Source organism: Bos javanicus, chromosome 1 (genome assembly GCF_032452875.1).
Source record: "Bos javanicus breed banteng chromosome 1, ARS-OSU_banteng_1.0, whole genome shotgun sequence".
Lineage (NCBI taxonomy): Eukaryota > Metazoa > Chordata > Mammalia > Artiodactyla > Bovidae > Bos > Bos javanicus.
Window position 1 is genome coordinate 42,332,130 of NC_083868.1, and position 16,131 is coordinate 42,348,260.

General features: G+C 41.5%; 2 protein-coding genes across 2 annotated transcripts in view; both read left to right on the forward strand.

The window, feature by feature from the left end:
• Positions 1–377: 377 nt before the first annotated feature.
• ARL6 (ADP ribosylation factor like GTPase 6) overlaps positions 378–16,131 on the forward strand; it is a 39,396-nt gene continuing 23,642 nt past the window's right edge. Inside the window, exons 1-3 of the mRNA XM_061438148.1 lie at positions 378–832; positions 3,956–4,105; positions 16,044–16,105. Coding sequence (XP_061294132.1) covers positions 3,983–4,105; positions 16,044–16,105 — 185 coding nt within the window. The 5' untranslated portion in view covers positions 378–832; positions 3,956–3,982. The remainder of the gene's footprint in view (positions 833–3,955; positions 4,106–16,043; positions 16,106–16,131) is intronic.
• On the forward strand, positions 6,690–10,570 carry LOC133260115 (anaphase-promoting complex subunit 15). The gene has a single exon (XM_061438288.1). It carries the CDS (start codon positions 6,714–6,716, stop codon positions 7,077–7,079), a length of 366 nt encoding a protein of 121 aa, XP_061294272.1. The 5' UTR covers positions 6,690–6,713; the 3' UTR covers positions 7,080–10,570.

Here is a 16,131-nt window from a genome sequence, read left to right on the forward strand (position 1 = left end):
ACAGGCAGACTTCCTTTGCCGAAAAATGCCTGTGAGTTTATCTCCTCTCCCTGCTCACATGAACAGTTTTGCTTCCCCAGGATTCTTGGACCTGAGGCCTCGCAGAGCCTGGAAGAGGGTGGATGCGTTAGGCAACGAGGCAATTCCCCTGCACTCCTCGCCCTAGAGCGCACAGTTGGGTCCTGCAGTTGTCGCCACCACACTGCGCCCGTGCTCCACGGAAATCCACACTCCTCTGTACCCCCGACGCAGCAGGGAGCGCTGATCCCTGAGACTGACATTCCCGAAAGGGCGGGGAGAGCGCACTGAGAGAAAAGCCCTTGGCCCACGCGGACGCCAAGCACCTCCCAGCAGGCTATGCGCGCGCCTACAACTCCCATCATGCTCCACAGCGGGGCTGCGCGGTTCCTGGCAAGGAGGCGGCAGTTCAACCCGTCACCCTTGCTCACAGTTCTTTAATACTCCTCACTGTTCCTCAGGCATTTTGGGAAGCTCGTCAATCCGTTTAACAGGAGCAAGGCGGCAGACGCGCTAAGACCTCTGAGGAGGCGTGGCTCTGGACCGGAAGAACCTCCGGTTGCCGTGGGAACGCCACGCACCTAGGCGCCTGCCCAGCCGCAGACACTTCGGCTGAGGAAGAGACTACTATCCCTTTACCCAACTTGCGGAGGCGGCTTTGCTCTGGTCCAGGCATCCTTTCTGTGGAGGCCTAGAAAGAAAGGTACCCAGAACCCCCGCACCATATTCCCATCCCCGAGACGGAGACGAGCGAGTGCGTTCATTCCTGTTCTTCAGCAGCTCCCGGGCCCACAAGACTAACCGCAAAGAGCAGGTATCTCCTCAACCCCGATGTTTGTGTCCAGAGCCGCCTGCAGTCCCCGCCCCCACCAGTTTTAGAATTGCTCCTTCATGTTTTTCACTCCGTGTAGTTGTTTCTAATGTGTGAGGACTAAAAAAAAAAGTGGGCTGGTGGCTCAGAAAACTCATTGAACTGCTTTGGGTGAATTTTTGTTTTATTGGATGATTTTAACACTGCCCAATTGGGGCCTTTTTGTTTGCTGTGTAGAAAGTGTAATTGAAATTTCACCATCAAAAACTGAAAGCTGAATGAAAATGTTTATTGGGGGTAGGAAGAGTGTTCTGTAATTCTCCCTGAAAACATTTTTATAGAGTTACAAAGTACCTCTCACGGTGTTTCCTTTGCTCAACTCCTCTCTCCCTATAGCCTACCTTCCAAGCTCTTAACTGTCGATAGCATCCAAATTCTTTAGGATTTTTCTGGCAACAAGTTTTAAAAGTCCTTTAGAAAGCAGTTTCTGTGACTTGCCTGGCGGTTCAGTAGTTGAGACTCCGCGCTTCCACTGCAGGGGGCACAGCTTCCATCCCTGGTTGGGGAGCTAATATCGTCATGCCCCGCGCGCGACCAAAAAAAAAAAAAAAGCTGTTTCTCGGATAACAGCTAAGGGAATTTGATTGTCTGGTGTGCATAGAGAGGAAAGAGTAAGATAAGGAACTGAAAAGGTGGATTGGCGCCAAATTGTGTACAAGTTTAAAAGCTATGCATGAAATTTTAGACTTTATTCTAAAAGTCTCACATTCTCAATAGTGATTCTACGTCAGAAACACTGTGTGGTTCTTTAAAATACGGATGCCCTGATGCCATCTTCAGAAATACTAATCCAATTAGTTGGCTTCAGTGTGCAACCAGGGTGGAGAATCATGGCTCTAGGACTCTAATTGCATTTCCTCCTGTGCACCCAGGACATGGCTGATGAATATTGAGTGACTTAAACTGTTATCTTTTATTTCCTTATTTCATACATGCAAAAAGTAAATTTATAAAAATGTATAATTACTAAAAAATAGAAGCATATATAAGACTATGTGATACTTGTTTACAAAGCAACTTCAATAAATGTAATTATATCTTTTAGAACAGCTGACTTCTTTTTTAAATTGTGTGTCCCAAAGCATTTCAGTCACAAGCATCAGGTGTTTGATAATCCAGGAAAAGGGAACGGAAAATCAAAATCCATAGTTCTGTGAAAAAACAAACATTCAGATATCAGGCTTTTAACAATCAATGCCCTGTTCAGAGGGGGATGATACAAGAAGTGGTCATATTTTTAAAGTATTCAAAATCCTATCAGAAATGAAAAACAAGATACAAGAGTATATCAATATGCTTAGTATAATTAATAGCATAGTGAGTAATGGCAAATTAAATTAAAATGATCTGTATGAATTGTTTGATGATATCAAAAAGCTAACTTAAAGCAGATTCTACAAATGCCTATGCTTAAGCTGAGATTTAAAGGAATGGATTGAGTGAGATTTGAATCTCTACCACAAGAAAAGTCAATTCAAGCAGCACAAGCTGAATATCTCAAATGAAACCCATCCCTTGGGTAAGACAACTGTGGCCCTGTGTTTGGTTAGGGCACTGCACCCTCCCTTCTGCACATCATTTTCCAATTTCAGTTTTGAAATTTCTGTCCATAATGATCCCTGAAGGGGCCTAACCGAAACTGATGATGCAGCCCCCTTTCAGATGTAGTTGTCTTGGAAACTTACTTCAAGTTGCTGCATCCTCACATCCTTCAAGGTATGGTCTTGCCTTTTTTGGTATGGAATAAAAAATACTGAAGGAGCTGTAAGATGGCAAGTTTCTAGATAGAGATGAGACTAGTATTTAGAGAATTTTTAAAATGGTGGTTTGGAGAGTATTAGGAAATGTTTGGAATACAGGTATATAGTGGTTACTGCTGTAGCAGTCCCTGCCACAGTTGACGGCTGCCAAAAGGGGTATGTATCTCTCTTCTCCCACCACATTTTAATGTTTTGAGGGACTGGGATGGTGGTTTACCCAAAGGAAGTATCTTTGGGAGATTTGAAGTCTAAATCTAACAGTACCTTGGAAGGGTATGAATAGCCATAAAGTTATCACATAGCCAGCCATATGTCATCAGTAATTTTACTTGACATCAAAATACTTACACATTTGCATTGCTGATGGAGTTTTTTTGAAAGTTTGCATTTGAAGGATTTTTGAACGGGGACTTCAGGGACAAATTAACTTCAGAACAGATTAACAAGGAAATTTTTATAGTATTTGAGAAAAGGAGATTAAAATGTAAGATGGGTATTTACGCTCATATTCTTCACTAGTACATTAGTTAAAATTCTTTTAAAAAATACTTAACAGAATATTTCATATAAGTTATAATTTCAAAGAAACAAAAATGTATTAAGGTTCAGTTTGTGTGTATGTGTGTGTTTTATACATAACCTTCCCAAATGGATTTGTGTTGACTTACAAAAATACCAAGATATGTAAGGACAAAGGAAAAGTTAAGATGAATGTATCAATTAGGATTTCTTGTTTCTGTCTAAAGTGAATATGGTCAGCAAACAAAAATGGTGAATTTAATATTTATTACTTCATATTATTGCAAAATGCAACAATGGGGTTAGCTTTAGAAAAAGATTTAACCAGTGGACTCAAATGAGGCAGCCTAAAATTTCAGTTTTTTTGTTATTCTGGTCTGCCTTCTACTTTCTATTTTAGCAGCAGGCTCCATGTGAACATCACTACCCATACATTTCCAGATTTCCAGAAAAGGCTGCAGATGTTCTCAAGTATCACAAATGGGAGACTCCATAGGATATTAAGTAAACCACATTTTGTTCTTAAGTATTATAAGTTACAATAAGAAATGTACATTTATTTCAAAGGCATTATTCTATGTTGCTAGGGGTTATTAGCTGCCAATCTGCATTTCAGTTAAGACTCCTTTCTGTTAATCAGCTTAAACTCTGTTTACTAAATGCAAAGCTACATTGACATGGTTTTCACAATATCACTGACTTTAAATTCTGAAAATTTGGTATGCATATGCTTATATTCTCCATATTTAAGGTGCCTGTGTTAATTTTTTTTTCCCTTGACTTGCAGCTGATTTGTGAATCCTTGCCTCACATTATGGGATTGCTAGACAGACTTTCAGGCTTGCTTGGCCTCAAAAAGAAGGAGGTTCATGTTTTGTGCCTTGGGCTGGATAATAGTGGCAAAACAACAATCATTAATAAACTTAAACCTTCAAATGTAAGTATATTTGTTAGATACATTATATATTTTCTGCTAAAGAAAGCTAATGGAGGGTTATTTTGTCTGTCATTGCAACTTCATTGTCACATTATGAAATCTTATTAAATTTGTGATACCTTTAGTAAAGTAATAAGTATCAGCCAGCCATAACGTGAAGTGTATTTTATGCTGATATGTAGGTAAATCTTGACTATTTAAACTGGAATATTTTCCAAATGCCTTTTCTTCACAAAAGCTCTTCAAAAATTTGTGGAGTTTACATGCAGGTAGCATTGCCTTCGTTTTGACTTTCTCTTTACAAGAGGAGCAAAACAAAGGGAAAGGTGGATCATTTTTACAGATTCTATGGATAATTAGCCGTTCCCAATAGTGTTACATGCATATCGGTAGTAGCAAGCAAGATGACTTTAAGTCATGTAAGTCATCAATACATGAATGTATTATTTAAATAAGTGAAATATATGTATAAGCTAGTACATTCACCACATAATGTATGAGTTATGTTGTGCTGTGTACCCAGTTGTGCTGTGTGCCCAGTCTTGTCCAACTCTTTGAAACCCCATGGAGTATAGCCTGACAGACTCCTCTGTCCATGGAATTTTCCAAGGAAGAATACTGGAGTTAGTTGCCATTTCCTACTCCAGGAGATCTTCCCCACCCAGGGATCAAACCTCTTGTGCCTCCTGCATTGGAAAGCCTATTCTTTACTACTGTTCCATCTGGGAAGTATAAGCTACAATTAGGTTCTGCTGTATATAAAGAAAACCGACATAACAGTGGACTGAAGATGGAGGCTTCTTTTTCTGTCATCTCAGTGAGTCCAGAATAAATATTCCAGAGCTGGTGTGGCAGCTGCATGGTCCAGGCATCTTCCATCTTTCCTCTCTGCTATCCTTAGTGCCTGGTTTTCTTCAGGGTCTTCAGAATCTCCACATGGCCATCTTAGTTAACTATCCTCAGTTCAGTTCAGTTGCTCAGTTGTGTCTGACTCTTTGCGACCCCATGTACTGCTGGACGCCAGGCCTCCCTGTCCATCACCAACTCCTGGAGCCTACCCAAACTCATGTCCATTAAGTTGGTGATGCAATCCAACCATCTCATCCTCTGTTGTCCCCTTTTCCTCCCGCCTTCGCTCTTTCCCAGCATCAGGGTCTTTTCCAGTGAGTCAGTTCTTCGCATCAGGTGGCCAAAGTATTGGAGTTTCAGCTTCAACATCAGTCCTTCCAGTGAACACTCAGGACTGATCTCCTTCAGAATGGACTGGTTGGATCTCCTTGCCGTCCAAGGGACTCTCAAGAGTCTTCTCCAACACCACAGTTCAAAAGCATCAATTCTTCAGCACTCATCTTTCTTTATAGTCCAACTCTCACATCCATACATGACCACTGGAAAAACCATAGCCTTAACTAGATGGATCTTTGTTGGCAAAATAATGTCTCTGCTTTTTAATATGCTGTCTATATCCTAAGTTGCAGAGATGAGAAAAGAACAAGGCAAAAGAATAAGTCTTCCTGCCAAATAAGTCCTCTTTAAAGAGCTTACTCAGAAGCCTCAACTAATGACTTTTTCACCTCACTGGCTACCCTATCTGTAAATGAGGCTGGATTTTTTTTTTAAAGCAGGACATATTGCTGCTTCCATTAGTAATTGGGGTCCTGTAAGTACGAAAGAGGGGCTTCCCTGGTGGCTCAGTGGTAAAGAACCCACCTGCCAGTGCAGGAGAAGTGAGCTTGATCCCTGGGTTGTTAAGGTCCTATGGAGAAGGAAATGGCAACCCACTCCAGTATTTTTGCCTAGGAAATCCCATGGACAGAGGAGCCTTGCAGGCTACAGTTCATAGCGTTGCAAAGAGTCGGACATGACTTAGTTACTAAACAACAACAAAGTATGAAAGATTAGGAGAGTGGATAGAGGTAAACAGTTAACATTGACAGTTGTAAATACTTTTATGTAGATAAAAACCATTAGTCAATCAATGGAAAATGTTGATGAAAAAATATATAGCCTGCATATAAATTGAGCTGCCACTGCTGCTAAGTCACTTCAGTCGTGTCCAACTCTGTGCGACCCCATAGACAGCAGCCCACCATAAATCGAGCAGATGGTTCAAAATTAGGAAACTGGTGCTCTTAATGACTGACAGGCTGAATAGTAGGAAGCATTGCTCCTAAATATGGTAATTGAAAGTGGACTTCATCGCCTCCAAATAGTGCTTCAGGTTGGGCAGAATGAGAACTCCTACTGTCCCCCACCGCCTTTTCCCCAACAGCTTCATTTTCACTTCTGTTTAATTTGAGATTGCTCTCAAATTACAAAAATGCCATCATTTCTTTTCTTGAGGTCATCATTCCCTTCTTCTACATGGGAGAGTTTGCCATGTGAAACAACTAACTACTGGTGTATTTTCAGATGGCAGTTAGTTTGAGACAGCTGGGATAAGAAGTTGAAAATAGAGTTAGAAGGTAATTTAGGACTCCTCGTCCCTCCTTCCCTCCCTACCCCAGAGAAACCCCATTCTCCTGATCCGCCTCCTCAGGAGCTGCCTGCTCACACTCCCCTTAACATTAAAGCGCTCCAACTCATTGGCCGCTTCCTCGAGAGAGCCATGTCCACCTTGTTCCCCTCACTGTTCCCCCGTGTGACTGAGACACTGTGGTTTAATCTGGATCGACCCTGTGTGGAGGAGACAGAGCTGCAGCAGCAAGAACAGCAGCATCAGGCCTGGCTCCAGAGCATTGCAGAGAAAGACAACAACCTGGTACCTATTGGCAAGCCGGCCTCAGAGCACTATGACGACGAGGAAGAGGAAGATGAAGATGACGACGAGGACAGTGAAGAGGACTCAGAGGATGACGAGGACATGCAGGACATGGATGAGATGAATGACTACAATGAGTCACCTGATGACGGAGAGGTCAATGAGGTGGACATGGAAGGCAACGAACAGGATCAGGACCAATGGATGATCTAGGTAGACAAGAAAGGGTGGTCTCAAGAAAGGGGGTCCAAGGACCGCCCTGGACCCCCTGCAGAACCAGCTGATCACCCACCCCCATGAATCCTCATCCTCGGGCACTTCCTCAGCTGCTGCCAGGACCTGATCTTCTTGGTCCCTCCCAGGCCATCAGTCTGCCCTTGAATCCCCCGGGCCTAAGCCCAGCACCCTCCCTTCTAGCCAGCACGTCACCCATTGTTTGTCAGATCTAGTTTCTTTCTAACTTTCTTTAATAAAGACACAGGACTGAAAAAAAAAAAAAAGGTAATTTAGGAGTTTTAAGGGGCTCTCCAATCAAGTTGGGAATCAGCTGAAATAGATGTGCTAAAGTCAGAGATTTTAAAAAACATAGCAGTTTTATTGAAATATTAATTTTGGAGGGCAAGGTTTAGGTCTGGCCAGAGGACTTGCTCGGAGAAGGCAATGGCACCCCACTCCAGTACTCTTGCCTGGAAAATCCCATGGATGGAGGAGCCTGGTAGGTTGCAGTCCATGGGGTCCCTAAGAGTCAGACAGGACTGAGTGACTTCACTTTCACTTTTCACTTTCATGCATTGGAGAAGGAAATGGCAGACCACTCCAGTGTTCTTGCCTGGAGAATCCCAGGGACGGGGGAGCCTGGTGGCTGCCGTCTATGGGGTCACACAGAGTCGGACACGACTGAAGTGACTTAGCAGCAGCAGCAGCAGAGGACTTGCTAACACTCTCTTGAGCTATGATTCATGTCCCAGAATTCAAGCTTTGCTCCTCAGGGAGAGATCCTGCTTGTCTAGGTTTACTGCATGGTTAAGAACAGATGAGAATGCATGGTTTCAAGAAGCATGTGGGTCGCTGCGCCCGGGAGCTTGAGCCCCGAGCCGGCCTCTACCCCGAGCTCGGAGCCCCAGTGGGCCTGGCCCGCCGCCGGCCCCACCCATCCGGGCCAAGGAGGCCGGGGCCGTGGCTGAGACGGAGGAGCGGAGCCTAGACAGCTTCTTCACCAAGAGAGATAAAAAGAAGAAGGAGCGGAGCAACCAGGCGGCGAGCGCGGCGGGAGGCGCTGGCGGGAGCAGTGGAGCCACGGACGCAGCGGGCGGTGGGGCAGGCGTGGGGACCCGGCCAGGCGATAGCGGGACCGCAGGCCTGGGGGCCACTGGCCCTGGGGCCGCCACCAAGGTTGTGACAAAGGAGGAAGATGAGTAGAAAGAATTTGAGCAAAAAGAAGTTGATTACAGCGGCCTAAGAGTTCAAGCAATGCAAATAAGTGAAAAGGAAGAAGATGAAAAGAGAGAAGATCCAAGTGATAATTGGGAAGAAGGTGGAGGTGGTGGTGGTGGTGTAGAAAAATCTTCAGGCCCTTGGAATAAAACTGCTCTAGTACAAGTACCTCCTGCTCCAGTAGTTGTTACAGAAACCCCAGAACCAACAATGACTAGTGGCGTGTATAGGCCTCCTGGAGCCAGGTTGACCACAACAAGGAAAGCACCACAAGGACCACCAGAAATCTATAGTGACACGCACCCATCCCTGCAGTCCACTACCAAGCATGTAGAAAGCTGGAAATACTGAGCCTTCCTAAGGGTTGACTACCTCAGATTTGCTGCACTCATTGTGGACTTCATGTGGATCACAACTTCTGGATAAAAAGGTTACAGCTATTAAGTATCGATGTGAAACTTGAAACCAGCTCTACTGGATTCCTATCAGAAATCCTGCAGAAAGTCAGCCATCTGGGTTCTGATCTGCTGTAATAAAAGATGAAGATTTAAGTGACCTTAATTAACCTGTCCTGTGCCCCATCTATAAGGAACACTCTGAGGTGGACTGTGGCTGGATTAGACTTCCTAGAACATGCTGCTCTCAAAAGAACTGATGTGCTTGGAAAATCTATAGGGCTCTGATTTATAATTTAAAACTTTGAGTTGTATTGTGAGGTAACCACAAATTAAATTCAAACTTTGGTCACCAAGTGGGGAAAGGGGTAGGAGGGAAGAATCTTATTTCTTTTAGTAATTTTTTATTTGGGTAATGCTTTTTCTGTGTTCCATATTAAGGCTTTTTTTTTTTTTTTTTTTTTTGCTATCACTTGGAATAGTTCTTTTACAGAGCATATTGCTTAGCTTAGTAACCTGAAGTATGCATTGGAATTGTGAAATGTCTCATGAATTTGCCAATCCCTAGAGTGGAACTAAATGGCCTTTAATGTAAAGGGCAGTAAATGCAGGGGGCTCTACTTCAGGTGCTGCTAAAGCCTCCTCTAATCAGGTCTAAATTGTATAGTAAACTGGTGGAAAGACTTTGTTTAGTTTCTACTCAGGCCAAGGGAGTCACTGTCCTGTCCTTACAAATTCAAAGCTGTAAGAGCAGAACCTCAACCTGAAATACACTTAAGTTTCACAGATCTTGCATGATCTTTGACAAGAATTCCAGATGCTCTTGTGCCCAAACATTTAAGGTGTTAGGTATTCTGTAGATGCAGTGATTGTCCCAGCCTAGCTTTGGTATCAATCTTTTGGTATGTCTTTAAGTTGATCATTTTGGAGAGTCAGAGGCGAAAGACAGGTGATGTAGCACTTCTGTTTTTAATAATTACAGCTTAAACCATCCAGTAATTTTTAGTCCTGAAAAGGGACACCAGGATGCTACCCAGGATTACTGAAAAGTCTTTCCGTCTAATGAGATAGTCTGAATTTCCTAGTTTTGTATCTTCGGTAGAAATATTTCAAAGTGGCATGTGACCACTTGATGCAGAGTCTGGGTTTCTCTATAATAAAATCCCTTTGCCACATGTAGGAGTTGCAGACTTGCTACTGGCAAGAGTGAAGCAAATGGGTGAGTAAAACTATCCTGTTGTGGGAGCATTTTCCTCTAGGAGTTGAGTCTTGATAAAAGTGTCAATGCAGGAATCCCACTCCTGGGAAGCGAACAGAATCACCTGATGGAACCTGCAAAGTGTATCTGGGCAATAATGTTGGAGTTACTTGAGGTGGCAGGCAGGATGCCTGTGTTCTGATGTGCTTGGGTGAGTAGCTGAGCCAGCCAAGGAGAGGTTGGATGATTGAAAAACAAAGGATTCTTGGTTAATCTGAAGACATCATATGGGAAACAAAAATCTTTTAACAAATAATCTCTTGGACCTTGAGCCACATAAATCCCCTGAAAAGTGCATTTTTCCCAGCAAAATTTTGTTGGGGGTTATGTTATTGAGGAACTGAGATAAATATATGGGAAAAGTTATTTAATGACATAGAAATCTAAAGACCTGCAAGGAGACTTAAGAATCCCAACCCTTGTTACAACTTTTTAAAAGATATGTGGAATTATTGAAGTGCACGTGAATCAAGTTTTAATATGCTGAATGATGGGTGGATGAGGCTGTCCATTGTACCATTTCTTTCTTTGAATTCTCAGGCATGGTTTGGCAGTGCAAAAACTATGTGTCATTAACAAATTCAATACAAAGTAAATATATGGGGAAAAAAAAAAAAGCATGTGGCTCTCAATGAGAGAGAGGCAGAACCAAGAAGGTTGTTTCAATTTCACAAACAGACATCAAAGAAGTCCTCCCCACCCATGAAGAGGAATAAATTTAGAGAGGAGAAATAGAGTAGCTAGAAGTGTCATTTTAATGGAGTCTTCTCTATATGAAAGCAGGGAAAAGAGATTTCACCAATAAGGAAAGGAACAGGTTAAAAAGTTTGTCTCCTAACTGAGGTGATTGTAATAAATTTCTTTAACAGTCTTTAAGAAGAAGATACAGCAACCTGCCTACTTGCTGCTAAGTCACTTCAGTCGTGTCCGACTCTGTGTGACCCCATAGATGGCAGCCCACCAGGCTCCCCCATCCCTGGGATTCTCCAGGCAAGAACACTGGAGTGGGTTGCCATTTCCTTCTCCAATGCATGAAAGTGAAAAGTGAAAGGGAAGTCGCTCAGTCGCGTCCAACTCTTAGTGACCCCATGGACTGCAGCCTACCAGGCTCCTCCATCCATGGGATTTTCCAGGCAAGAGTACTGGAGTGGGGTGCCATTGCCTTCTCCCCTACCCACTTGAATGGGCTCCAAATTGAATTCAGAGAACCATACTCAGCTGTGGGTCTATAATTAGTTCCACGGATGGTTTGGCTGTCAGTAGATCAACCTGGGCTAATATTAAGAAACTTAGTGGCTGGTGATGTGCAGCACTTCTGCAGGTTAGCCTGGTAGCATAAGGGAACAAGATTATAAGGAAGCTCTTCAGGTAAGGTACTATTCTATAGGAGATATTGCCATTTTTTTCTACATCAAGGAATATCTTCAAAAGAAATTTTTTTGTAAAAGTTGTGTCAGATAAGTACAAAATGATTGAAACCAGAGCCACAGTTAATAGTATCAAAGTATGCCAGCCCCCTGGTGCCTACTGTACTCAGATTGGCAGAAATGACATTCAAAGAACAAAATGGAAATTACGTTATCTCTTTCCACCATCCCCAACAGTATAGTGATCTCCTGTCCCAAGACATGGTTATTACCTTAGGAATAATCTTCTTTGATATGGATGGGAACAGCTTTCTTCTCTAAACATTATTGATCATTTGAGGCAGCAGGGGAAGGAGGCATCCTGAGCTCAGTGTATCATCTTAAAATATTCTAATATCCCAATTTCAGGCTAGTCCTGTGCAAGACCTGCTGACCCTGCCTAACATACTATACTAGTCAGGGAGAGTCCTCAGGAACATCTGGGCATGCAGCCAATTACTGAGGCTTTTTAATCAATCTTTTGTTTTCCAGCATATGCATCTCTCTGCTACCACTGGTGAATTATGGAACTAGCCTAGACTAACTCCAGGGCTATTTTTAAGGGGATCGTCTAATTTCTGACACCACTTTCTGAGCATTAATCTTTAGGCAACTATCCTGTCTCCTCAGAGCAATTGACCTCTACCTTCTGAGAGCAGATTAAGTTGTTTTACTTAAAAAAAAAAAAAAATTAAAAAAAACAACTTCGTGATTATGGCCAAGAAGACACTTGAAATGGGACTTCTTAAAGCCCTAAAACCTGTCACCCAGGCACAGATAAAACACTTGCTTCCTCCCTACCTTTGAACCCAAAAACAGTCTCTTGTGAGCTTATATCCACTATGAGAAATATTATTTTTAATGATTTAAGGTGAGTAATAGAAATCAAAAAGCAGAGACATAACTTTGCCAACAAAGGTCCGTCTAGTCAAGGCTATGGTTTTTCCAGTAGTCACGTATGGATTTGAGAGTTGGACTATAAAGAAAATATAGCACCAAAGAATTGATGCTTTTGAACTGTGGTGTTGAAGAAGACTCTTGAGAGTCCCTTGGACTGCAAGGAGATCCAACCAGTCCATCCTAAAAGAGATCAGTCCTGAGTGTTCATTGGAAGGACTGATGCTGAAGCTGAAACTCCAATACTTTGGCCACATCATACAAAGAACTGACTCATTGGAAAAGACCCTGATGCTGGGAAGGATTGAAGGCAGGAGGAGAAGGGGACGACAGAGGATGAGATGGCTGGATGGCATCACCGACTCTATGGACATGAGTTTGGGTAAACTCTGGGAGTTGGTGATGGACAGGGAGACCTGGCGTGCTGCGGTCCATGGGGTCGAAAAGAGTTGGACGCTAGTGAGCGACTGAACTGAACTGAACTGAATAGAAATCTATGATCCTCTATTAGGAAATGTCTTGAAAGAAATTACAAGTCTCATTTTATAGTAAAATAGTCTCTTATATGTTTTTGTAGAGGGATAAAGTCAGTTTCTAGATAACTAGATACTTCCTGAGCCCAAACTAGTTTTTAATATTAAGCTCTCTTAATGTTCATTTGTTGTTAATATGTTAAGGTTGCTGATCCTTTCTAAACTGATAAGGAGAGAAAAGAGGTAATTTTAACCTGATAACTTTTCAAGAATCTGGTCTTACTGTCAAACTAAGAGATGTGCTCTATTAATATCTTCTAAAATTCTAACTTTTGCCCCATTCCCCAACAGAAATGCTCTCATTCTATCATATCCAGTTTTATATTCTTAACATTTAAAACAATCTGAAATTGCTTCACATATTCAGTTGATAAGTTGTTTATTACATTTTTCTTCATCATAAAATTAAATTCATAAGAGCATAAATCTTACATTGTTCAATAATGTTGTTTTAGTTGCTAAGACACGTCTGACTCTTTGCAGCCCTATGGACTGTAGACTGCCAGGCTCCTCTCCATGGGATTTCCCAAATACCTAGAATATTTCTTAGTAGTTAAATGTAATTTTGTACAAATGGACTGATAGTGATTTTTTAATTTTCATTTTTTGGCAGTGAATGATTACTCATCGTGCCAAGGATATCATTTTCAACATATTTAGTAAAACTTATCAAATAGGGTCTCTCTTAGAAACCTTGTTCTAGTCTTACTGATATTGATCTATTACTGGGTTATCTCAGATGGCCTGAGACACTTAGGTAATAATTCCTGCACTCTTCACTTGGTTTGTAAGCATCCCCTGTCCAATTTAGAGAATCATCAAATGTATTTGTTCCTGAATAGGGCAGAGGGAAATTAATCAGTGAAGACTATTTCAGATTCTTTAGAGGAAAATGAATCACACTTGAATCTGAAAGTACCAGCTCACATATCTTGTCCTGTCCTAGTTAATTAGTGTAGTTTCTTCTTTCTAATTATCTTCCACTAGAACTTTAGAAGTGAAGAAAAGAAAGTTGATTAATTTTATCCCTGTTAAAACAGCAAATTAAAGGGTAGCTTCTCTGGAAACAAAAGAGTTTGTAAAGAAACTGGGTGATTATGGACAGGCTAGCCAATTTCTAATTACAGTTAAGTGATTAGAATTATAGTTCAAGGCTACTCATTTGAGCTGTGTTTTCTGAGATTTCTTTAAACGTTCAACTAACTTTTTGTTATTATTGTTATTTTTTCCCTAATAGCAATAGCTGATGGTTTTATCACATTGGCACATGAAAATTCATAAAATCAAAACAGTATGTATTTTAGGACAACAAAAATTAGGAAACTCTGTATTCCAAAGTTTGTTGTACAGTGAAGGACCCCTAAGATATTAGGTAAGAATCTGAGTAACAGGAAATAAATTCTGTCTAACATAAAGAGATAGATTTTTGGAAGAATACTACTAGGCAGCTCACAGAATAGAAGGGAAAGCTGAGTAAACAAATTCCAGAAAGCCAAAATCAGGGCAGCTCTGGGAAGTCTTTTCACTAGCACATTACTATTAAGGTGACCAAGCTCCAGGGACCTTTCACCTTATGTCTTTCCATTTGAATTTTAAATTTTCAGGAGTAAACTACCAAAGTGAACATAATGATGTGAGGCAGCAATTTTCCCTCTACTCCTCTTTTTACATGAAAGCAACGTGATGAACTCAAAAGGGAATTTTTTTTTTTTAGGTTACACTTTTGGCAGTATGAAGAAGACTGGGGTATGAAACTGAAATCAGTGAGAGTGTAATTCTTAATGATAACAACCATTTATTGAGTGTTTACTATGGACCAGACACTGGTATTTTGCATCAATTAGCTTACTTAATTCTCATGAAAACACTAAGAGTTAAGGGTAGTAATGATATATTTTACATTTAAGAAAACGCAGGCTTAGAGAAGTAACTTGTTTAGATGGTGTATTAGCAGTTAGGAGTAATCAGGAGCTGTTTTAGTAATTTGAAGCAAGAAATGATGAGGACCTAAGCTAAGTTAGTGAGCCAGAATCAGTAAAGCTTAGAGAATTGTTGTATAGGGGAATGTAAAAAAAGGAAAGAGTCAAGAATAACTCCTAGGCATCTGGGTCAGAAAGTGAATGGACTTCTATTCAAAAGGATAAAGTCTTGATGGTACAATTAAGTTAACTTAATTGACAAGTTAACTTACCAATTTAAGGTCTTTTACTTGTCGGTGGATCATGTCAGCAGGTCTCCCATTATACTCTTGCCCTCTTGCAATCTCTTTTCCACTCGATCTCCACCACGGCCCCACCTCTCTCACTTGGTTACATACAGTCTTTCCCTTAATAAATATATTTTAGACATACAGGCCTTCAACTTTTCCTGAGTGGTGAGTTCCTCCCTTCCTTGCAGTCATTGCTCTGGCTATTTCCTTTGACTGGGTGGTTCTTTGCCCAGATCTTGTCATAGCTTTTTTCCTTCTTAACATTTACTGGGTGAGATGTCACCTCTCTCAGACAGGCTGCTAAACTAACCCTCCTCCACCCCATTGCCTCCCACCTCAATCACCTTTCATTGTACTTAGCACTGTTCACAATTGGTATCTTAGTTATTTATTGCTGTTTACCTTCTCTAGATTATAAATTCATGAAAGCAGAGACCATATATATTCACCATCTAGACATGAAGACAATCCTCTGTAGCTCGCATCCTGCTTGCTAAGTCGTTTCAGTCGTGTCTGACTCTCTGCAACCCCATGGACAGTATCCTGCCAGGCTCCTCTATCCATGGGATTCTCCAGGCAAGAATACTGGAGTGGGTTGCCATGCCCGCCTCCAGGGGATCTTCCCGACTCAGGGATCGAACCCACCTCTCTTATGTCTCCTACATTGGCAGATGGGTTCTTTACCAGTAGTGCCACCTGGGAAGCCCCTCTGTAGCATTTGCAAACTCAGTAAGTATGGAAGATTAGGAAGTCCTATATGTGAGCTAAAAGAGACTTGTGAAACTATTTTAAGTTGGTGGTAACTTTCAGCAAGCCTCAAAATGTGAATTAAGACAACACATTATGCAGATTTATAATTAGTAAACCTTAAACTTCTATAAAGAATTCACACACAATGATCTCCTTGCAAAAATTATGATTTTGTTTAATCCTTTCATCTTCTTAGTGGCAGATTTTAGAATTGGAAAAACTGGGTACTTTTAACCTGAGGAAAAATGCATTTTCGGTAATTGCAAATTTCTAAACTTTGTCTCTTTTCTTAAAGGCTCAGTCTCAAGATATAGTTCCAACAATAGGATTCAGCATACAGAAATTCAAATCGTCTAGGTAATTCATTTTATTAAACTTGTGAT

Coding starts and splice junctions, on each gene's coding strand:
- LOC133260115 (XM_061438288.1), top strand. CDS start 6,714: ATGTCCACCTTGTTCCCCTCACTGTTCCCCCGTGTGACTGAGACACTG.